This window comes from Alosa alosa, chromosome 17 (genome assembly GCF_017589495.1).
Source record: "Alosa alosa isolate M-15738 ecotype Scorff River chromosome 17, AALO_Geno_1.1, whole genome shotgun sequence".
Taxonomy (NCBI): domain Eukaryota; kingdom Metazoa; phylum Chordata; class Actinopteri; order Clupeiformes; family Clupeidae; genus Alosa; species Alosa alosa.
The window spans coordinates 3,756,009-3,781,618 of record NC_063205.1 but is presented as its reverse complement, the minus strand read 5'-3'; the positions used below and the strand labels follow the sequence as shown (position 1 = coordinate 3,781,618).

The 25,610-nt window shown below is 42.0% G+C and overlaps 2 protein-coding genes across 2 annotated transcripts in view; one reads left to right on the top strand and one right to left on the bottom strand.

Annotated features, from left to right (window-relative positions):
- The window catches only part of snd1 (staphylococcal nuclease and tudor domain containing 1), a 135,895-nt gene that overhangs the window by 41,897 nt on the left and 68,388 nt on the right, over window positions 1–25,610 (bottom strand). The window lies entirely within an intron of this gene.
- lrrc4.1 (leucine rich repeat containing 4.1) lies at window positions 17,005–19,804 on the top strand. Its single transcript, XM_048268668.1, has one exon. It carries the CDS (start codon window positions 17,025–17,027, stop codon window positions 19,665–19,667), a length of 2,643 nt encoding a protein of 880 aa, XP_048124625.1. The 5' UTR covers window positions 17,005–17,024; the 3' UTR covers window positions 19,668–19,804.

Sequence of the window (25,610 nt, the reverse complement as noted above, 5' to 3'; positions counted from 1 at the left end):
AGCCCTATCTAGAGTCGTCTTGTGCTGATGTGTTTGCACTTTACTGCGCTGGTCGGGAAAACAAATAAACAAACTCATTAGTGGGACGAGTACATAAGTAGGCCTAGTTCTAATTTGTGTTTTAGTATTATATTTGCATTACTTTAGCTTGGGTTTTATATTATTACCTAGAAATATGCTAACCATTCCTGCTTCAGTTCCAGACAGGTCATCATAATAAGTTATTAAAACCTTCGGGGCTAACCCCTTTCATTTCTGCTGCAGCAGGTTGTGCGCAACAGAGTAGACGGACATAAGATACAGTCTGAGGAGTTGCAGCTTTATTCAGTTACCCGCAGTTGAAACTAAACCTAAGTTTCCCTCACAAACTCTGATTTGGTCGCTATACTGTAGCTTATTCCCAGCTGAGCCGTTTATGAGTGTTTAGTCCTAAATTAAAACGATTCATACTCTCTAGCCACTCACTTTCAAAATCACTGACGTCAGGTTCACTTAAAGGAGCCACACATACTGTAGGGCTAGGCTACTGTTATGTTGACTGCTGTACTATTGAGGACTATTATGAGTTCTGTCCATCATTTGGTGGTAGGTAAAATTAATGCAATAAAATTATGCTTATTAAATGCCTTCCCCAAATCACTTTTCACAATTCTTTTTCAAGCGTAATAATATCGGTTATCGTTATCGGCCCTAAAATTCCATATCGGTGCATGTCTAATTACTAGGCTTGTGAAAGATGCTTAGAAAACACACATATGCGCCAAACAAATTTTAAAACACCCAATAAAAGCAGTTCTCACCATTCACTCTTTGATCCAAGCACTAATGCCAAAATCAATCAACACTCTCACTCTCTCCCCTTGTTGCTCACACACCATCACAGCTCCCTGAAATGCATGCACACGCACACACATACAGACATGCAGACACACCAAGAAACATAGGCAGTAAGGGAATAATCTGGCGTTTAACCTTGGGCAACTACAGATATTGTGCCAAAACAGCTCTCGCAGAACTGTGTGTGTGATAAATAGCCTAAATGATACATAATGCTGTTTGATAGTCCGGCAAGATCAATACTCTCTCGGGTCACATACACAAACACACACACAGACACACACACACACACAATAGATGGGGGTAAGGGGTGCTGTGCAAACATCTGCCCCAGAGCTGCAGATTAAGGTTGTTGCCCCACGTGTCCCAGCTGTCCTGACATGACTGTGCTTCAAAAGCACACACCGGTCACCTTGGCAAGTCTGCTGCCACAGGTCAGCTCTGTCCTACGGTATTAAAAGCTGCTAGTGGCAAAAAACATTTTGATATTCTGTGCCATTCTTGTGGGAAGAAGTTGACCCCTCAGCAAATATCTGACCAAATGGACCCATGCCTGCACCATTTGCAAATAAATAATTAAACCAAGCAAACAACAAAAGACCTTGACTGCACCCTGCACCAAAGACCAAAAATAGGCTTGAGCATAAATCTATTTTGTGGAGCTGCTTAAAAAGGGAGGCATTGACTTCCTAATGACACAGATCTACTCTAAGTATGAACATACTGTTAATGAGCCTTTTAATGAAAAAGAAATGGCAGGTAATGACAAACAGGCCAATAAATGGGCTGGTCGATCTGGGGGGGGGGGGCTAATTCAGTGAGCTTGATTTGGTGAAAATGAGCTGTGCGTACGAGGTTCCTAACGCCTGGCTGTTCACCCCACATGAAGTGTGTACATGTGTTCCACACCATTACACCTCCCTGCCAGCAAAACCGGCTGAGCCACTGCAGGCCACGCAATCTCCACCAGTCTGCCCAACAGAGCAGTGACAATCAAACCAAAGAGGCTCATTTATTACAGGTTAGAGCAGCAACCACCAACAATTCATCACCACAATAAACTGTTAATACAAGAGCATCCTCATATGCTCGGAGTATTGGCACAAATCTCACAAATCTTGGGACTGTTGCCTGTATGAAACATCTGAGCGTGTCGATGAAAGCTACACATATGGCAATAAAAACATGAATAAAACCTCAAACATTCAAAAGTTAAGCAATGAATGGCCACGGGAGTGGTGCGGAGAGTTCTGTTCATTCTAGGGGAGAGGTGCGGAGAGTTCTGTTCATTCTAGGGGAGAGGTGCGGAGAGTTCTGTTCATTCTAGGGGAGAGGTGCGGAGAGTTCTGTTCATTCTAGGGGAATTGTCGAGAAAAAAGAGGAAAGTGAACAAACAGGAAAGAGAGAGAGCAGATGAGAACAGAGAGGCAATGAAATGCACTTGTATGGATACATGTAACCCTGCCTGCTATTATCTGTAAATAACTATGTTTGTAAACATAAACGTACAGTTATTAACAGATAATAGCAGGTTTACATGTATCCATACAGTACACTCACCCACTTTAAACATGTACAGACAGTCAAGATCACACTGGCAAGCAAGGCCCTCACTAATTCACAGGAGAGAACTGTGTGGCAACTGCTGTAACATGAACCAATATAACATTAAACCATGCGTTTATTGGTGATGTAGCAAATACCAGTGCCATTTACCAGAGTGAGGTAAATATTCTATGTACATATGCAGACAGAAGCTGCCCCTGTGCTTTGTGTTTATCGATGTGAGTTTAGAGTGAGGCGTGATCAATAAGGTTGGAAATGTATAAATCTGTGTCAAACACTAGCATCCAGTAAATCCAGTAAAGTGCACAGCAAACACTCAAACAAGAGATGTGTGAACAAAAGAATAAATGTTTGTTTGATCCTGAAGGTTACTGTACCTGTACCTAAAGATTTTAAAACACTGAATAACACATTTAAAAAGGAAATGTGTTTATAGAGCTCTTCTGTCAATATTTACAAAATTACATTTCCTTTCACAAAATACATGACACTGAATGCCATGGGTAAACAACAAGAAATGTGATATACCCGTTAGCTCATATGATATGATGGCATATCATAAAGACCCATATGACATATCAATGAGTGGCTATTGCCACTTTTCCCTAATGCATTACATTGTCATTACTATATTATATTCTACTGTTGTGTAAGCCAGGACTGATATACACTTCAGGAATGCTCGGATGAAGCAAATACATGTAAAATAAATAAAATAAATTAGAATAAATTATATTGTGTTTATGAATGTGTTACATATATGTAATGTTTAGGCCCTCTTCAGACAAACGTGTTACCAAAATGCTACTACTGCCTTCAGAACGAGATTTGTAGTGGGAAGGAATTATTTAACACCTCTTTCCTGGAGTGAGAGCAGACAAAACATTCAAAAAACACAATTGTTACCTTCAGTATTTTTTAAATGATCCTTTTATACTGCAGTATCTGTTCTACAGGATAGACGCAAGATCAAAAACAAACCTCACAGGGAAGTGCAGAGAAGTGAAATTAAAACTTAACCTTCACCCTTGGCTGCTCAATTTCTTTCCACAAATTAGTAAAGATGTTGAGAAGGCTATTACTGCAGCACCCAAAAGTGACCAATTAAAAGACTGGCAGCAGGACTATACTTTGATGTATGGTCACATTTTCTGTAAAGGTGCTGTCTGGAAAGCTTTTGGAGAGGACAGAGAAAGTAAGCAGAGTGGCCTATTTTGAACCCCCATACCAATCATGTGAAAAACATCTACCTTTTACAGATAGGAAGCAACCTTTTCAGGCCTCGCAAAAGAATGGCCACTAACAAATAAAATGAGGTGGTCACCTCTCAATGACCTACATCACTTTGGAAAAATCAATTATTAAACAGGGTTCCTACACATTTTGCATTTCAAAATTCCATACTTTTTCCATACTCAAATTTCCAAACTTCTCGGTAGATTTTTCTGACCATATTCTCAACATTGCGGCCACTTCTGGTTTGGGATAACTCGGTGAAAACAAACGTATGGACAACTGAAGTGAATTAAAAAATGACACTTAATATTCGTCCATTTAGCTGGGTAATTTTTAGTTGTATCTTAGTTTTATCATAGTTGTATCTTGACGATGGGGACTGACAGTTAAGCTACACAACAGTAGGAATGGTTCATTATGACCCGAGTGAAGTGATTAGTACTGCAAATGCAATAGTCTGGAAACACACATATTTCTCCATAGCCTTGTTTCTTTTTTCCATACTTATCCAGACCTGGAAATTACTAAAATCAAATTCCATACTTTTCCAGGTTTTCCATACTGTGTAGGAACCCTGATAAAGGACCTCTTGCCATCTTGCCTTATCCATTTTTGTAAACACGGGTGAAGAGAAAAGGACCCAATGACTCATTTCATTTCTGCATTTGACATATGTGACAACATATAAGTAAGGATCTAATACTAGCTTGAGGGTTAGCCTATAGGAGTTTTGATTGGCCCTATCGACCTTAAGCTCTCATTGTTGGGAATCTCGCCACCCACCAGGAAGGCACCAAATCAATCAGAAATCCACACAGCTCAGCAGGACAGTCCCCCGGCCAGGGTCATACAATAATGAAAGCTCTGACCATGTAATGAGTGCTCATATCCTCTCTAAAACTAGTCAATCCCGGCCTAGGATAAGGAAACTCATAACAGTGACCAACAAGGAGGTGATCAATACTGCCCTGAAGAGCTCTGCATGCCTTTGCAGAGTCTTGGCTCAATACACACTCCCTCAGGAGCAGCTCACTTGAAGGGCACGTGAGCTAGTGGTGTGACCGCTGAGCCTATGGTTAGAACCCAGCTAGTGGTGTGACCGCTGAGCCTATGGTTAGAACCCAGCTAGGTCAAAAGAGATACGGGGAAGTCATTTGCTGAAAGCAGTACAAATACGGAAATGCATTTCCTGATACTAATGTATTAATGGAGGGACTGATTAGCACTTTAAAGTAGGTGAAGATACTGTGCATATTGGGGTGACTACTGGTCAGGTGTGTGTTGTGTCCAGGAATAGTTGCATTTCCTAGGCAAAATGAGCACTGGCTGGTCTCTACCAACATGGTTATTAAAATCAATAGCAGCAATAAATACAATCCATCTCTTCCACAGCCTGCACTCTGACCAATCAATGGATATTGAGCTACATTTGTAATATTGCTAAACTCGAATATAATTCTCCCAAGCTTCACAAAGATCAGATTGGGAACTTCCACAATTCAAAATAAACACAATAGCAACATACTTGTCAACACTACAAACTGTGACTGCTATTATTAAGAGTATGCCGCTTTCTTCATGTGGTTCATGTAAAATAGCACTCTTATAAGAAGTCACCAAGAAACAAATCTCTTTATGCACACCATGAACTAAGACATGTATTGTTGCTCTTTAGGTATTACCAGTCAATTAAAGTCAACCAGCAGACATAAATGATATTTCATCATTCCTGACATTCCTTCAGAAGAGGGAAGAGGGAATAAGGACAATAATCAGGCTGCAAATAAAATCCATAATGCCATGGCACTTTTCAAAGCCATCAGTCAGTCAGCAAGGACAGGGCAATCACACGCAGGCTCCTCCTTTGCAGTCCACCACCAACAACAAAAAAAACTCCCCAATTCTGGGAAGGCATTTTCCACTATGGTTGCCCTGTCTCCTCCACAGATAGTGAAAGCAATCATAAAGTGACCATCATTTATCTGAGAGCACATTTTCACTGATGGACAGGATGCTACTACCTCAAGCAGAGGGTTTCAAAAGCCATTTCTCTTCTCGCTGTAGTGAGTCTAGTGGGAAGTGGGAAGAGAAAAAGAAAAATATTTTCTACAGACTGGAATAAAACGATGAAGAAAAGGAGGGCTGACATAATGGCAGGAATTTTTTTTTATTTTTTTTATCAACTTCAAAATGGTTGTCACGAAAAGGAATTGCCAGTTGCTAGGTTGCAGAGAAATGTCAAAACAGCGGTGTGGCTTCCTTTATGTCCATACTGCCACAGATCTGTTCTACATAATGTCATCTATCTTTGTGGATAATTACACTATCCATAGGAGAGCAGACGATCGGTAGGCACATTAGAGTGTGGACAAATCATACAAACATTACATTTCAAACACAAAAAGTCATGATTTGGACATCACAGTTCGGTACAGTTGAAAAGGAGGAAAACATATTGGACACAGCTGCTCTGTTATATTAGCACCTCCATTCAAAGACACAATGGGACCTGAATACAAACACACTGAGGCTCCATTCTACCACAGCCAATTAACAATGGATGAGATTAAATTAATTCATAAACTATTCATCACAATAAAGCATTTAACTATGGTTTTAAGCAGGTCAACAAACTTTGATGATGGCAAGGGTCTTTCACCTTTTACAATAAGTCATGCTACCTATAATGTATAAATATATAAAGAGGAGGACTGATTGGCATCATGAAACATTCAGTTACATAAATGTCACCATTATGCTGGTTGGTTTGACAAGTCTACCAGCTACAGTGCCCTGCTTTTACAGCGCATTCAGATAGTATTCAGTTCATACCCCTTCAAGTTTACAGCTGTTGTTGCAGCCTTATGCGAACATAGTTCAAATTAATTTTCTCCTCATATCTACACTCAGTATCCCATCATGATGAAGTGGAAAGAGTATTTGGACATTTCTGGGAATCTTTTAAAAGAAGAAATGGAAACCCTGCTATTGACATTAGAGTTCAGACACTACGGTTTGACATTTAATACAGGTGCCTCCTATCTTCCAATGTGGTTCAGACATTAACCGTCTAACGCGTGTGACGTGAACCACGGTGTACCCCATAGCTTACATGCAAATTTCACCCGACAATCTATCCCTTATCAATGAGGGGAAAATTAAATAAAATTATTTTACCATAAGGCTACAACAAACAAAATGTGAAAAGTGAAGGGGTCCAAAAACATCCAGAATGCACTCTTCACTTAAAACTCAACCAAACTTGCAGTCATTCCAAAAGTACTCAAGTAACAACTATGAAACATGTAAGAAATTGTATCTGATTTAATTATGTGTGTGAAAACTGCTAAAATGACACTCAAACAGATGAAGCAATCATGATAACCAGTGTCATCTTCAAGGGCAGAAGCTGGCTCTAATTCAACCTGAAGCACCAGTGGAGCAAATGGCCACTAGTTGCCATGGAGACTAGGGACAAAAACAGGGAGTGTGAAGAGAGAGAGCGCGCATGTGAACCAGCCTCTCATTAATATGTTGTGTGTAAGTCTTTACTGCACAGTATGCAGCAGGTTTGACAGGTGGCAATGTCTACGTTATTATTTTGTCTCATGTCTGACTTCCCACGAGAAATAATAAAATATTACATTTGTATCACCACAATTCAATTAAAAAGTAGTTCGTCATTTACAATCCACAGCATAGCATCACTTAAAATACCAGATCAGCCAGATTGATGTTAAATGAACTTTAAACACAAAGCCCCACATCACGAGTCAGAAATGTGCGCCCTACACTAGCTCCATAGTCTTAAACATTTAAGTGCCGTCTCTTTTGATAATGGCTGCAGAAGATTTAAAAGGACAAGTTCTTCCATTTGGAAAAACACTCTATTTTGACGGCACTATTAAAATATTAACAGAAAGAAGGTGGATGTTCAGTTTGGATAGATAGATAGATACTTTATTGATCCCCAAGGGGAAATGCAAAATTAATTTGCATGAGGTGAGGCTACTGGTGACTGTATGTGTAGATACACTGATGCCTTTTTGCATCCACCAAAAGCTCAGGGGAGGAAAGAAACCGACGCAAGACAAGCAATGACCACTGTGCTAAATATATAACGGGGACTGTATAAGATATGGAAGGTGGTGAGCAATATGTATGTTCATTTGAACACCTGCACCAACCTAAATGCAATCCCTTTCTGCAGTTGCAGTCATGCCAATAAGAGAGATAATTTGTGGAAAAAAACACTCATGCACAGAATTTCTTTGTTTACCTAATTAGACTACAATATATGAACAGAAATAATAAGAAAGTCATCATTACTATGTATTCACTTCTTGCATGTCGTTTACAGCTGACATTTAATTTATGCTGAACAAATTAGGCTACATTTAATTCTTTCTAAAGCCTGCTAGGTTGTCTTTCTGATAATATCTGAGATATAACTCATAGCATTAACAAGCTCCTGCTTCCTTGCCAATTCAAACACATGTAGGCATAATGCACTATTTTAAAAAAGGGAACATATCTATTTGCCAGATAGATAAATTAGAACTAGGCTTTGTGATTGGCACATGCAAGTTTACCCTGACCGAGAATGCCACCATGCCTACATAAAAACGCCATGGGAGAATTCATTGCCATTCATCTTTCCAGGTGAAGGTTTCATAACAACATGTACATCTGAATGTACAGATAATCAACATGAAAGAATACATAGTTTTGATATGGATCTTGAAAAAATAAATAATTTAAAAGGTTCTCTTAGTCCATCACCAAGGTTAGATAAAGGTTTCTGTTGTTACTAATAGCAGTAGGATTAAGGGTTCTAGGTCTGTCCTTTCTCAAGAAACAACTGGAGAAGTAATACAGTACAATTTCATGCAGTTGTATTGTAGATCTACAAACAGTCTTACATAAAGCATTCAGCTGGGAGGCAGAGCAGTGTGCGTGTGTGTGTGTGCGCACGTGTGAGTGTCTGTGTGTGTCTGAGAGACATGAGGTGACGCAAGGCCTGTCGTCAGCAGCTCTGGGGCTGAGAGGAGTTCACTCTCTGGCTCTCAAAGGCCCTCTCTCTCTCCTTTAGCATCCTCACACTGATGTTCTGCCTGTTCCTCCTGTGGAAGGTGGAAGAGGGGAGCGCGAGCGAGCACACAGCCCCCAGGCACGGCTTTCAATATAGGCTCATCACATAGAGGGCGCCAGCATCGCTGGCACGTTGCCAAGCCACTGTTGGGAAGCACGGCTCGTGGCACAAAAGCATCTCCTCAACAACCTCTTTACAGGCAAGGAGCAAAAGAATGGGGAGTGAGAGAAGAGACGAGCAGAGGAAGCATCCTGATCACACATTTCACTGCTCTGCCAAGTCCAAGAACTACAGTTCTCTTTAGCTAGAACTGCCTCACCAGACCAAGCAAACAAAGAGAATTTGAGCCAGTCGGTTTGTTTGTACTCGCTTGCATATTCACCACTTGAGTTTCATAAAATATTTACCGACTCCAAACTACATACCAATATTACTACATCTTGCTCCTACTAAGAGGGCCTGTTCATCTCACAAAGAGCTGCACTGCCACATACATCAACAATAAGCTTTATATTTGTTCCTCAAAAATAATCAGGCATGAATAAATAAGGGACTCGGGGCCAGATGTACATGCATTTGCGAATGTAGCGTTATCAGTGCTATGGACAAACCGCAGATAGCGAATGCTGTCATTCCCAAGTTTATGTCGTATTTATTAAACTTTCAATTCATAGTGTGATCTGCGCCTTTCTCTGCTTTTCTCCGCCCCCTACCGCTATTTACAAATGTTCACAACTGAACGGAATAGCCTACTGTACATACAAGCGCAGTTGAATGAAGTTAACTGATGACAACATTAAAAAGAATCAAACGTTTAGCGATCATGAAATACCATCATACATGATAAGATATCAACAAGCAGGGAGATAATGAAGATCAGTAGTTCTACTCAAACTACTTGTGCATGTAGGCTATGGAAGATTGGTCAAATCTAGCAAGTAGGAAAGCTTAAGTGAATGATGTGAAAGTGAAAGTAAGACATTCGAAAGGCCAACGAAAGTTAAGGTTGCGTTTGATATAGTACAAAGACAATGTTCTGTTGTCTTTGAAAGGTTTTCTAATTGACGCATTTAACTGCAATTTGGATTGACATCTGCTTTTACAAGGCGTTAGTATTTAGGCGCAGAATAGACGTACTGTACGCTTTCAGGAGCAGTTTTTGTACATACCGCGGAATACATAATTAGGCGCTCTTTACTCTTCCCCTCCCATCTCTTTACGCTAAACTCCCACTTTCCCCTGGATCCTCCCATGAATGCATATGCATGACATGGAAAAGCGCAGTTTGCCATGTTCAGCTCCCGCGAGAGGCAGTCTGCGCTTTGACCTCAATGCGGCGTGTTTGAACATACCGAGCAGTGTTTTTACACACACGTGCGAAAGAAATACGCCTGAAGTGGGCGCATCGGCGTTACTACATCTGGCCCTCAATGTCAACTACAAAATGTACAGTAACACTGCAACTATGTTGTACCACATAATGTTAATAACTCATTTTATAAGGCTGTCTAATGTTAGTTACCGTCGCACAGGTGACACAGGTGAACACCCACATTTATTTATTTAATTATTTATCTTTCTATATCTATTTCCACTCCCCTGATATTGCAGTGGTCCTGAGGCCCATACCACAGAGGGCAGTTCAATCCCATGAACCAGATGAAAAGCACTTATGAAAAGGGATTCTGAGAAATGGATCTGTGACCAGTCTGTTGACATTAGGAGGATTTTATGCACCACAGAGACAAGAAGAAAGCATGTGTGGTGAAATCACTGTGGTTAGTGCAGGTGACCACATTGGATCAATTCCATCTGATTTCTGTACTTCACTTATTAAATCGCTCACTCCCAGGAAACAAGCGTGCGTGTTCCTGCTGTACAGGCCACAAAAGATTCACAGTGACTGCACCGCTGAGGGCTAAATGAGTGCCCATACTCTCCCCTGCTTAACACCCAATGTCCACTGGATGAATGACCACGGTGTTATTGACTTCAATTTTAAAGTGCTGACTCAACCTCCACCTCACTGCTTCCCTACACCTCTGGGAAATCCCCAATTTCACCACAACAGAAAACACATTTAAGAAAGGTCACAGCCATTCAAAGCTCTCAGTCATATCCTTCCACCCCTGTCTCTTCAGTGTTTCCTTCTCCTGCCTATCAAATACTGCTGCACACTGTTCCTCTCTTCTCCTAACTTGCTTTAGTAATCACATGTTTACAAGTAAGAGAACAAACTGCACATGCAGTTATGTATTTCTCCACATTGACGGCTGCTGAGATTAGACTTCCATCCCTGGGTGGGCAAAGGCAAGCGTGTGGAGGGGATGGGATGAGGTGGATCGTCTGAAACACATCTATTCGATATTATATATTCTATTCTATACATACAACCTTTTAATACTGCCTATAAAATGAATTTATGCACCCACACAGAATTACACATCCCTTCAAGATGAAATTCACCTTCATGTGTCTTCTAGCCGATACCATTTTCCATGCATTTGATTACGAGACCAGACATTACCTTCTCTTCAGCCTGCAGCCTCTTGTAATCTTTGGCTGATCCCGTTAGGAATAGGCAGGCAGCATATTGTACATTTAAATGTAACAGACCTCAATCTTCCCACAACTCAACAGTTTAAAAGGTGCCAGTGCATGTTATGTGGCCTATAATGCGAGATGGAATAGGATATTAGATATTAACAGACTCCATTTCCTACACATGATTCATCACAACACCTGCGTCTGGATCATTCCGTGCCAGGTCATTCATGGCTGCCTGGCAGTCTATGTCTGGAGTGTTGACCCCTAAATGACCTTGTTTCCTAACCTGGCATGACCAAGTTGGATTCTGGAATGAAGGTATTTTGAATTTAAGTGGCTAATCTATGATTAACAGTATGATTACTAAAAGGTCACAAGCGAATGGGTGACAATCGTGGTGAACAAAAAATAACTGATTCAGAGGATTACTACACAGGTGATCTGGAGTGGTATAATTTGAATTTACTGTAAATAGCAGCATGAACCTACATCAGGGTGTTGTTGAGCATTTGTTATTTTGCTACAAGCTGTGCATTTATCTCAAAAAGTATCATGGGTAGAATAGTTGTTATTAGCTGTATGTTTATTAGGGAACATATGTTTGCTCAACCTGATATTATTTTGTTGACCCAGAGTGATTGCAAGCAAATTCAGTCAGTTATCAAACATTGCCTGCCAACGTGAGCTTAACAACAGCTCAGGTAAATGCATATTGCATAATGCCGTGCTTGCATGACAAATCAGCAAGAACTATTTCAATAAATACATTAAATAATTAAAAAAAGTATTAAATAGATTGTTATATATTTTGTTAATGATCTGACTTTTTAAATCTTTTTTGAAAATGGTTACACCTTTATGCACATAATAGCATGATCCATCCCATCCAGTATCCTACATAGTCAGAAGCAAAAGGGAGAAGGAGGGGAAAAAAGCAGTAAGTTTTGGATCCTCAAGAAGAGTGATGAATATCAGAGAGAATGAGTGTTTTGAAACTATTATGATAAAGCAATCAAGCAGACAGATCGACAGACAAAAAGAATCACAAGTTGACGAGCAGCATGTTGTGGTGGGAAGCTGAAGCGTGCAATTTGAATAACGATAGATAGAAAAGCCCTGGCACATGATATAAGCCTCCACAGGCCACCCTGTAATCTCTCCTGGAATTAATTCCTGGAAATTGAAATGAAACAGGGCAGAAGTGTCCCGTTCCTCCTCCCTCTCAAGGTCAGCAGTGTTTGCTGAAATGACGGCTCTTTTTGTCCGAGGCCCAGAGATTGATATTGTGCCACCAATAATAATTGGTGTTGAGTCCAAATGTTTGTGCCGAGTAGGGGCTTGGGGTGCAAGCTCCCAGAGTAGGGGCTTGGGGTGCAAGCTCCCAGAGGAGCCATCAGCCAGTGTACGGTGAACATTTCAGATTCAAACCCATCAAAAAACAAGCAAACAAAAAAACACAATCTTATGAAATCTCGAGATCTGATGAAATTAGAAATGTCAGTGTCTGATCTAGATAACCGAAAAGAGCTGGAAATCATAAGAAAATAGACACATAAGAAAATTAATGTAATGTCACTGGCATTCACATGAGAACACAATCTAACTTAATGGCGATACCAACAAAATCACCACAATTACCTGTTAATTTAAAACTTGAATTTGCAGGGCAGGCAGAGAATCTGCACAGACACCATCAGTGCTTCTAACACGGCAACTAGGCAACCATAGCAACCAGGCAACAGCATCGTCTGGTCAGCATTGCAATACATAAATTCAGTGTTAAGTATTTTCGGCACATTTCCATCATCAACCAACACTTTGGTAGCATAAAATGGAAGGTTTTCTGTGCCACTGTTACAAAACGCATATCAGGCCCAGGTATCCATTAAATTAAAAAAGATATACTTGACATCATGACGTGTTCTAGCTTGTTAAGCTGAAGTCGATGTTGCTATGAGCAACTGAAGTCCATACTGTGTCATGCGATTATTAAAATGATTTGGCTAGGCTCCCTTGATAAAGATCAAGGTAAAAGGGTGTATAAAACACCTGTAGAGCAACTGTGCTCATATAATATGAATCCCTGCTTTTGTTTTAGCTATGCAATATAGTTGTCCCATATTTATGATCAATTAGGTATATCGTTAACTGTTAACCATATACTATGGTAGATTTCTGATATTAACTGTGGGGTAGCCGTCCACCTACAGTATAGTAGCCCAAGTTCAAATGTTTGGTGCTGTTGTCCATTAAGCATGCTTCTGCATAAACTGCATTAAATGATACTCTGACTTCTAGCAGAGCGTTTTCTTTTTACAATTACATGTATATCTACGATGGAGTATGGAGTTTGCATACTCCGTGGCTCAGACCACCTCTTCTGTCAATGGCAACTACTCAGTTTTGTTGGTCAGAGAAAAGTACAATGGACATGCTTATGGGACCAAGGATGGTGTACTAGTGGATGTTGTCCCAGTCCAGCCCTTGCCAGAGTGGGGTGGATTGACGGTACGACTTAACCAAATTAACAATATCGGCTCCTATCCCCACTTCACACCACTGTGGCGTTGTAACTGGTGTTGCTTGATAATAAATGCTAATGGCCAACTAAAACATGCATTTAAAAAGGCTCGAATGTTGGTACTAACAAGAGCCTTGGCTGTTTTACGAGTGTTTTGTCTTTGATACTCTTGTGACGGTGGTACTGGTCCTCTCAAGTTGAGTTGAGCTGTGAAGTAGGGTGACCTACATACAGCTGCCCCTCTCCCGTACCCAGTAACACACCCCGAGGGGCCCCGGCCCGCACTGTGCACTCCTCTTCCATCCTCCGTGTTGACAGACAGACGACCAGTGCCAAAGTGGGTCGCCTGATGTCCACTGCAGCTACGCCCTTCCTGCTGTCGCCACACATACTTCCATCCCACACCAGCACACTAGCCCAGGGGCATGAGGACCAAGCCCTCTCCCACTGCACCACCCACTCCCTCCCCCAGATCTGCCTGGCAGGCCAAAGAGTGAGACACCACTGCAGCTACTGTCGCCAGCAGCCGGTTATTCTAGGTCACATGTTGTTCCCCCCCACCACTGCACCAGGCTGTGCTTGTGTCCCACATCACATCTGAGCACTGCCACCAGCCAACCCCAGCTTCACACAAAAACATATACATTCCGACAGCAACAGTGGCGCCACCAGTGGTAAGTGGTCTTTCAGAGTACACAGAGGGCATCCGGCATTTCAGGGCTCCATCGTTGAAAGGACATGAGGGTCTAAACCGATGAAATAATGACCTTTTTCAGGTGGTAGATGGAATTTGTAATCAATGTCTTTAGAATTGACAAATATTGATTAGGTGAGTGACAGATTTAACAGCAAACATCAGTGATCATAGTAGTCTCAGGTGGCACTGGTAAGTGTACACAGATCCTACAACCAACACCCTGGCCTATGCAAGAGACACAAACCCCTGTCACCAACCGCCAGGATTTGATTTTAATCTAAAGGAGGTTTTAGGAAAGACTGTGCCCAAACTCCTTTGTTGTCAGTTAGATTAATGTATTTTGGATGCAAGAGCCTCCTTCCACACACACACACACAAAGACAGAGCTATCCCAGAGGAGGCAGCACCCTGGCCCATTAGTCAGACAGCATGCACCGTCAGCATCCTGCAGTCCTAGCTCCATGTGACGACCAATCATCACGCACTCACATCAATCTGATCATCTTAAATGTTGCACAGGAGAAGAGGATGCTTTAGAGTAACAGAAAATAGACTTTGTTGAAATTGCTCATTGTGAAATATCCTAACACGGGCCACTCTAAATGGACCTCGAGACACAGCATGAACAGCTGTGTGCAGGAGCAGAAACAATGAAGGAAGAGAAGGAGGATAAAAGTGGAGGCAAAATGGGTAGAACGGAGTCAAAAGAGCAAGCTTGACAGAGTGAAGAGAGGGGGAGGATGAGTGTGTGAGTGGGAGGGAGGGGGTAGGAGAGAGAGTGTGCGCAAGAGAGTGAGTGAGGAAGAGAGCGTGCGCATGAGGGAGAGAGGGAGAGAGAGAGAGAGAGAGGGAGGGAGAGAGAGAAGGAGAGAGAAGGAGAGAGAGAGGGGGCGGATGAGTTAATGCACAAAAACACTGCATCAAACCAATGCACTGCTTGGAGCTGGATGCGTCAGCAGTACATTCACGTTTCAAGTGAAGGACAAAAGGAAGGCAGCGTGTGCAGCCCGTCCCGGCTGCCTGTTCCAGCGATGCAGAGAGAGGTGGAGGAGTCCTGGCGCACACAGTGGGGAGAGCGGGATTAAAACTGCACGTGGAGCCTCTAGGGGAGAGGACTGCAGACCCTTGCTGATTCACTGCTTTTGGTCCCTCTCTATGGCTTGCGCCAGACTGCCTGGGCTGTAGACAGGACAAACGGACACCTGCAACCACACTACCTCTGCACACTGCAGTGGCGCTCACTCCGCATGGCACAGATGTTTCTCAGACCAACGCTACGTCACGCAGAAAGGAGACATTTTTTTATCTCCTTCATTTAACGAGTGAGACGGGGGAGAGCTGTCTAGCTAGCCTTCTATACCACACTGCTGCTGCTGCTGCTACTGCTACTGCACCTTTCCTCCTCCCAGACCACGGACGACCCCCCACCCATCCCGAAGAAACTGACGGATTATCTGGAATGAGAGGGGGGCAGGCTGCAGCTGTTGTTGTTTGAGTGTGGATGAGCGTGTGTGTGTGCGTGTGTGCGTGTGCGCATGTGTTGAGAAGCAGCGAAGCTAGTTAAGAGAGAAAAACGGCTGGCTTCAGTGTGTGTGTGGTGTGAGCTTTTCAATTTCTAATTCGGACAGAAAATCCAAGTGGACCACCAGTCTCTTATTGGGAGTGGGACACAGACAAGAGGAGACTGAGAAGACTGGGGAAATGGTTGAGGCGATGGACTTGTTTTTTTTTATACTAAAGGGAACGGGAGGATAGACTTGGAAACAAAAGGGTGAATTTCTAAGGACTGTGGAATTCACATTCAATCATCCTGTTCCATCCCCTCCAACTGCCGTTCCACCCCCCACCACCCAAACCCACCCCCACCATTCAGCTTGGCTTTTTAAAGTGGCTTGTGAATTCTGTGCCATGGAGAGTTGGAAACGGCATTCAGCAGCAGTGTCAAATCGCAGTTTCCAAGGACACACGTCAGTAAAACAATCACAACTGAGCGAGAAGGAGCAACTTTGGGAGCAGGTTTGGATTCCTATTGCTGTCTAGAGTTTTGTGGGCCCAAGGCTCATCATCACTTTCCATCGGATATTTCTATGTGGATTTATTAACGGCCATTTTGCTATTTATCACCTGACTTGTCTAACTGGACTTATAGAGAGAGGGTATTTCACTGCTTCTGGGATGTATCAGTTTAACTCAAGTATATTGTGACTGAAAAAACAAGGGACCTGTAAAAACCAGAGGTAGGTGTCTATAGTATTTCAAACCTTTTTTTTTTTTAAATATAGAAATTCCTACCATCTAATTTCTGTTACAATATTGTCCCTTACCAGCAGTCAGTTCTGTCCATGGAAAAAAGAGCCAGAATCTTGCTTAATCCAGGGTAGGGTTGCTCCTCCATCACTCAGTCCCAAACCTGTCCCTCCCCTTATACCCAATTCCTACCAGCACCCCCCCACCCCAATCGCTACCACATACACTCATCCCCCGCCCCCCTCCTACCCCCCCCCCCCCCAGACGATGGTGAATTATGAATGTGCCACATCATGAGTCTCTTGGGGCGGGTAGCTGTGCGTCGAGCCAGGAAAGCCGCCCTGCTCTGTGTAGTCTTTCTCATAGTGCAAGAGTGGAGCATGAATGTGGAGGTGGCAGCAGCAGGGCCTCAAGGTTGCCCACCCGAATGCTCCTGCTATAATCAGCTCAGCAAGGTGGTGTGCACCCGCCGCGGCCTCATTCGTGTGCCCCCGGGTATCCCCTCCAATACCCGCCACCTCAACCTGATGGAGAACTCCATTGAGGCAGTACAGGCTGACTCATTTCGCAACCTACACCACCTGGAGGTGCTCCAGCTTGGTCGAAACGCCATCAGACAGATAGAGGTGGGGGCCTTCAATGGCCTCACCAGCCTCAATACATTGGAACTATTTGACAACCGCCTCACAGTGGTGCCAAGTGGGGCCTTTGAGTACCTGTCAAAGTTGCGGGAGCTATGGCTGAGGAATAACCCCATTGAGAGCATTCCTTCTTATGCCTTCAACCGTGTGCCCTCACTAATGAGGCTTGACCTGGGGGAGTTACGCAAATTGGAATACATCTCTGATGGAGCTTTTGAGGGTCTGCACAACCTCAAGTACCTCAACCTGGGGATGTGCAATATACGAGGGGAAATGCCCAACCTGAGCCCGCTGATTGGCCTAGAGGAGCTGGAGATCTCAGAGAACCTCTTCCCAGAAATCAAGCCAGGCTCTTTCAAAGGTCTGCGTTCACTAAAGAAGCTATGGATCATGAACTCACAGATAGGGCTAATTGAGCGCAATGCATTTGACGAGCTCATGTCCCTGGTCGAGCTCAACTTGGCCCATAACAACCTTAGCAATTTGCCCCATGACCTCTTCACTCCACTGAGGTACCTCGTGGAGCTGCACCTGCACCACAACCCCTGGAACTGTGGTTGTGACTCACTATGGTTGTCACGGTGGCTGAGGGAGTATATCCCAACCAACTCTACCTGCTGTGGTCGGTGCCACGCTCCAGCACACATGAGGGGCCGTCAGCTGGTAGAGCTGGACCGTGGAGACAATGGAGCCCTCCAGTGTTCAGCACCCTTTATCGCAGACGCCCCTCGTGATCTCAACATTTCCGCGGAGCGGGTAGCGGAGTTGCGGTGTCGCACAGCAGCCATGTCAGCAGTGCGGTGGCTGCTGCCCAATGGCACCATCCTAACACATGCATCCAAGCACCCACGGATCAGTGTGCTCAACGATGGCACACTCAACTTTTCCAATGTGCTAGTGGGTGACACGGGCATGCACACTTGCATGGTTTCCAATGCAGCAGGGAACTCCAACGCCTCTGCATACCTCAATGTCAGTGCAGCCGAGCTCAATACATCCAACCTCAGCTACTTCTCCACGGTCACAGTAGAGGTACTGGGGCCGACATCAGAGATGCCCAAGCCGAAAACCACCACTACCAGCACGACGACTGCAGACACAGGGGTAGGCACCACCACGACCACAACATCCCCATCAGTTTATCAACCAGTTTTTATCTCCACACCCACCGTTTTGCTCCAGAGCACTGATTCACCACCATCTCGCCCAGTTTCTGTGCCAAACTCAAAAGTGACAACAGGACGACCTCCAAACCCTAGCGGCACCAGTCTGGATGAGGTGATGAAGACCACAAAGATAATCATCGGCTGCTTTGTAGCTGTGACTTTGCTAGCCGCCATCATGCTGATTGCCTTTTATAAACTGCGCAAAAGACACCAGAAGAGGAGCACTGTCGCGGCTGATAAAACAGTGGAGATTGTTCATGTAGAACAAGAAGAACTTCCCCCTCCTGCTTCATCAAGTGCAAGAGGAGAGGGGTCACGAACTCTGCCAGAAATCAAGGACCACAATAGCATTCATAAACTGGACTGTTTAACTCACAGACACACAGACAACAGCTATCATCACACACAAAAACACGACTTCATGACTTATAAACCAACCAAAATGGATTGTACTATTCACAAACACAAGGGGGAGTATAGTAGCCATAAAGTAAGACCTGAATATAATACATACAAACCAACCATGGACTACAGCACTCACAAACCAACTGTGGACTACAAATCCTTGCCTGACTTCAGAATGCATAAACAAAAACCAGACCATAGCCCTTTTCAATACCGCACTCACAATCCAGATTATAGCACTCACAGATCTAAGCCTGAATACAGCCCTTTCAAAGATGATTATAACACTCACAAACCAAGAATGGACTACAGTGCCCACAGATCCAAAACGGAACATACCTTACACAAAACCACAAATGACTACAGTCCTTTCAAGAAGGATATCACCCCATTCAAATCAAATTACACTGCCTTCAAGGCAGAGTACAGGCCCCTTGAAGTGGACTACATCACGCACAAACCGGAATACAGCCCCCCTAAGCCCAAAATGGATTACAGCCCGCGTAAAGTGGACTACAGTCCCCACAAGTTTGATTACACACTGAAGCCTAAATACAACACATACAAACCAGCTGGGCATGGGGCAAAATGGACAGAGAACAGCATTGCAAATTCTCTGCCTCGAACGCTGCCTAGCACCATTACAGCAGTCCCAGAGCAGTTCATCATAAAAGCTCACGCAAAGGAAAAAGTCCAGGAAACTCAGATTTAAGATCCTAAATCTCCAATCCCTCCTCTACCCACCCCACCCCACCTCTGTGAAATCATGCAATAGAATGCACAAAGACAGAGCAAAGGAATTACTTTTTGTAAAGAGTGCAAAAGCCTAAAGACTTATATCTTGTTGTATATGCTTATAAATAATAATATATATATATATATATATATATATATATATATATATATATATATATATATATATATATATATATACATACACACACATTTTGAAATTACCATGGGCTGGTCAAAGAGAAACAGATTATATTAAAAAAAAAAAAAAAAAAACCTATTTTCTAACTTCTTACTTTATTTAAAAATAAGATTTGTTTTAAGATTCTGTCACGACTTTCAGAAATGAGGGTAGTTTTAAAATAAGGGCATTCTGTGTAATTTCTAAAACATGATGCAGAGAATGCAGTGCTAAGAAACAAAACATTTATACTGAAGAGTCTTTGAAAATATACAAACTAAAAAGGTCTGTGTTGATCTTTACAGGTTTATCTTGTAAGAGCACTATGAATTTGTACTGTGCCAAATGTTATAAAATGCAATAAAATGATTTTTTGGATGAAAAAGGAAAAAAGTAGCTTTTTCCTCTCCTGTCATGCTGTAGCGATCAGCCAAACGCTTTAGACACTGCAGTAAGACTCTGCAGCTATACTTTAACCCCATATTTGCTGGATGTGAAAACACAAAGAAGTTTCTGGTGATTAAAAAAAGACAGCTATCTGTCTTATTCCTTCAAAAACAAAATACCTTCATAATTCAAAAACACTTTCCAATGTGATGACAATATCTTATATTGTATATATATATTTAACTATGTTTCTCTTTCTGTTGCCTCCTTATCTTCCCTTTTTTATGCATACATCAAACAGACTAATCTTTTTAACAGATCCAGATCTACTACAAAATCCTTCTACAAAATATGTGTACTGAATATTGTGCAATGGTAGACACTAAGGAATGAATTACAGGGTGTTGTATTCCGAACGTATCCAACAATTAAGGCTTTGCAAAGTTACATTTCATACTGCTTTGGTCTTCAGTTTTAATAGAACACAAACAATGTATCAATACTTAACTATCTATTATATTGTATATGAAATTACATTTCCCCCTGTTCTGTTTAAGCCAAAACAGTTTCATAATGACAAATGCAAGATGTGAGAGACATTCATGACTCATCTTTCTATGATAAGCATTACAATTTGTCACTGCATGAGGGACAGAAGATGGCCATCTTACTGAACGATGGAGAGTGAAACTGTAAACAGCACATAAAGTCCAGAGTAAAAGACTGCATGCAAAGACATATGTTTGGAATACACAGACCATAGACCCAACATCACTGAGTCTTTCCATCTAGCTTTGACTCGCTCTTGTTGAGTTGTGGTTGTTTTTTGTTGTCTGCCAACAGTCTGTAGTCTGTTAGCTAGTCAGCTATGTAATTTTGGACAAAAACACAGTAATGCCTTGTTAACTGACCTAACTAAAGACCCAACTAAATACTACTGTTGGCTAAAAATGGGGAGGATTGTCAATGATAAAATTAAAGGAAAGACTGTTATAAGTGTATAGTGCATTGGACATCTCATATTGGCATACCACCATCCCAGACAAATATAGGACTGGTTTTCTATACATGGATTAAGCCTAGTCCAGCAGTCTGGTTGCAAGGGGAGATGGCTGACATCATGTAATATTACCTTGTGATTCTGGATCTGATTATTAATCAGCTAAATGTGTATCTGATGTGTAGATTGGGTTGACTGAGTGATGCAGGAAAGATTTAGGGGAGGTGAGCTTAATGGTATATTTTACATTTCATGTTATTCTTATTCCACACATGCACAGAAAAGGTAGTGTTACTAATTAATTGCCTTTTTTTCCCCATTGATGCTGCTAAAACATTAAATGTTGACTATTCATTACACATTTGAGCGTGTTACCTCTTACTGCATTATGGAATGAGGTGTCACAAAATGTATGCATGTATACTACCGGTCAAGAGTTTGGGGACACTTAGAAATTTCCATTCCACTCTATTATAGACAGAATACCAGCTGAGAGTTGCATTGTTTTTTTAATCAGGGCAGCAGTTTTCAGATTACCGTACATTATGTGCTTACATAATTGCAAATGGGTTATCCAATGTTTTCTCAGTTAGCCTTTTAAAATTATGTCAGATTAGTAAACAGAGTGTGCCTTTGCAACATTGGATGAATGGTTGCTGATAATGGGCAATGTAGATGTTGCATTAAAGATTTTCTACCACAGTCAAGAACCCTTTTGCAATTATGTAAGCACATAATGTAATCTGAACTGCTGCCCTGATTAAAAAAAAACAATGCAACTGTTTTCAGCTGGTATTCTGTCTATGAAGTGGAATGGAAATTTTGAAACTTTTAACCGATAGTGTTGAGTTCTAAAACATACATAAAGCATTAACTTAAGGCAAAGGGTGGGAGAAGAGTGGGGATACGAGTATGAAAGACATGGATAGCAGTGGGATGGAGTTGAAAAGAGCAGAGGAAGAGTCAGAGCAGAGGGATCGGGTGGCACTCTCTGCAGGGCTAAAAAGCCCATCAGCACTGTGGTGCTGTGCTAACAGGCGGCATTTGCCAGAGTCTGCCAAGCATCCAGTCAGGCCAGAGCCCACTCAATAGGGCGACAGTAGTGGTGGCTCCAGCGGAAGCACTCGCTGTGTGCGCTTCACTTGCAATTAGGAAGTGATTTGGAAAAGAAGCACACAGCACACCATGTTAGCGACAGATCATGGAGCACAAGCAGAGAGAGGGTGAGAGAAGCAGAGAGAGAGAGAGAGAGAGAGAGAGAAGAGAAAGAGAGAGAAAGAGAGAGAGAGAGAAGCACAGAGAGAAGCACAGAGAGAGAGAGAGAGAGAGAGAGAGAGAGAGAGAGAGAGACATGCAGAGGAAAATAACCATCATGAAAAACGGTGCACATTCATAGCATAAGATGAAATGCACCGTCAGACACACACTGAAAGGCAGAAAAATGCAGATGTGCAGAGGCCTGGATAAAACAAGCATATAGAAAACAGAACAGAGACATGAATGAATTGAGGAGGGTGGGGGGTTCTCTGAGAGCATGATGCAAGAGTGCCAGCTTCAGATCCAAAGCAGATCTGCCAGGTAGGATGAGCCATTGAGGGTGGGGGTGGTGCCTTAATAAGGAGGACATGAAAAATGCACAGTGCGTTGGGGACCATTGATGGACGGAAGTATATTCTCATGGGGTTTCTGAGGACAAATGGCCTTAGTTTCATTGCATAAACTGACCCCGATGAGTAGTCTACATTACATGAAACGACTTGGATAACACAACTGTTATAAACTTAATAGTAGCAAACAATAAATTGTCACCTCCTACAAATTAAATACATTCATCCTGTATGGCATAAACACCACAAAATACCACTAGACACACTAGGGGCGCTTGGTACCCAGGTTTCCTAAGGAAAATGATGGTTACTTTTCAGTGAGGCAACATGTTTAACGAGTACAGTAGGGTGGACTTATGCATGACACTGGGCCAAATGTGTTCTTCACCATCCTGCCCTTGCCCTAAACATATATAAGGGGATGTAAGGGTATAAAGTGTAATGATGCAATCCAACTTCTAAAATCATCTTGGAGTTGTTCCATAATGGGGTTGCATGCAGTAGGGTGGAATAAACTGGCATAATTTCCCAAAGACTACGGATATTGTAATTATAAAAGCAAACGCTTAATACAGACTCTTTGGAAAAGAGTACAAACAGTAAGTGGTCAAATTCAGTTAGACATGGTACATACTGTACACTTCCTCACAAGGCAACTATGTTCATTTGTCCAACATTGCATTTTACAGTTTTTGTAAACTTCCATGGTAGAAAATAAAACAAAATTGTGCAAAATAAAGTAAGGGTTTTTACACTCACACAACCAATGCATTCTGGCAAATGCAATGTGAAACATAACACAATCTATTGCAGGAACAGTCAGAGGCCATGTCATCACCCAGTGTCAATAGCTATGTAGCCTCTCTAAAGCTATGCGCAACATCTCAAGGACTTTCTCTGCCTAGGATTAGTGCTGTGTCTCTGTTCGTGTTTGCTGTGGCCTTTGGTTGAAGCAGAATCTTAGAGAGAGACATTTTAGCTACGGCGCTGTGCTGTGTCTCTATTTGAACATAATGAAGATGGCAGTGGAACAGCAGAAGAGCGCCCCTCTGCACATGTTTCAACAGGACCCCAAGGCCCTGAAGCATGCTGCAGTGTGCAAAGGCTCCGGCAAAATGCCTTTATATGGCGCAGTTTGCTGCTCAGGCTTGACAAACAGCTCCTACAGTGATGCTTTAAAGGGGAGGAATTAAACTAGGTAGCTGCTTAATGCTGTAAGCATCAAAGGCATTGTGATTCAGTATGTCAGTGTAGAACTGGCACACTGCTTTCAGCAAAGGAGAAGGAGAAAAAAAGAATTGAGGACAGGACAAAATAAGTTAAGAGCACTGTGTTACTACATACATATGTATTTCAAGATACAGCCCATAAAAATGGATTTGGTATGGCATCCATGTATAAGCCATTTGACTTAATATAGACATAGATAATAACCATCAAAAAAGCATGTTGCCTACAAAATGTACGGTTATTCAAAAAGCATACCATTGTGTTATACAATACAATTTATTGTTTTTAATTAAAGTTGTTTGCCGTATATGTACATTGTCAACATACTTTTACTTTGAAATTCCAGCAACCACAGCTGCTGGTATGAGATATATTTTTTTTTAAAAAATAACAAAAGAGGGTGCATCTTCTATGTGTATTCTTGATTTGGTATGTGTTACGATGTTAGGATATGTTCACACCTGGCGTCTTTTTAAGACAAGAAAAGGTAAGCAGGGCACTTTTCTATTAAAAAAAAAAACATTGTCAGCATTTGTTTCCAAAACAGCAGTTGAAGGAGTCTTTTATTGCCATATTAACGTGAGCTAAAAGCTGTAAAGTTAACACACACACTAACCAGAAACTTTGTAATAATCAAGATTCTAACCAAAAAAGGTTTGAAATATTTTATGTGTTACAACTCCAGATTACTGAAAGTTGAAAGTCCAGACGACTGAAAGTTTTAATTTTTTTAGATAAAACTTTTCCATGATATGAAATCTTTTTTTAAATTCACCTGTAATAATGTCATGTAGTGTTTATGATTACAGTACATAAGTACATTAAGTACATAAATCAATGGGCAGGAGACTTTACACAAGAAATCATGTATTTGAGAAATGGTCTATAATATGCAACGCCTCACGTGACCTTGAATACCTAATCAGTTTAGCCTTTATAGTGATTACCCGAGTCAGGCTTGATGAAGATACTTCAACCTGCTTAAAAGGTCATCAAAAAAAATGTTGTGTTGTAATGGACAGACAGTATGCCTCCACACATAGCAGGCAGCGACATAAAAGGTTTCTGTGTGTTTTATTTATACATTATTTCAACTTCTGCTGTGACACACAGCTCTAAATAGACACATGCACACTCTATTACTTAACAAAAGAACAAAATAGTACAACAGAAGAGATACACAAACACAACTGACAGATCTAACCACTGATGCAAAATAGTATGAGCATTCTGTGCACTTACAGTGGGGACAGATTTTAGTATACTACAGGGTAAGAAACGGTAGTCTACACAGACCGAAATAGGATTTAGATTGATTTTGTTATCGACCTGTATCCTCCAATGTTAAGTCAAGGACAGCAGCAGGACCAATTCCTTGCAGAAAAGAACCAAGCGGCACCCAATCAGCTGTTAGAGTGCTCCACCGAAGACCGCGCTCTCCACTTATTTGGTTGTCAGTCCCACCAAGATGGGGATGTATCCCTGCAGGGGGTTCTTATAATTAGATAGCCCCCTCAC

What these genes read in the sequence shown, in the direction of transcription:
- lrrc4.1 (XM_048268668.1), top strand. Translation starts at nt 17,025, where the DNA reads ATGTGCCACATCATGAGTCTCTTGGGGCGGGTAGCTGTGCGTCGAGCC.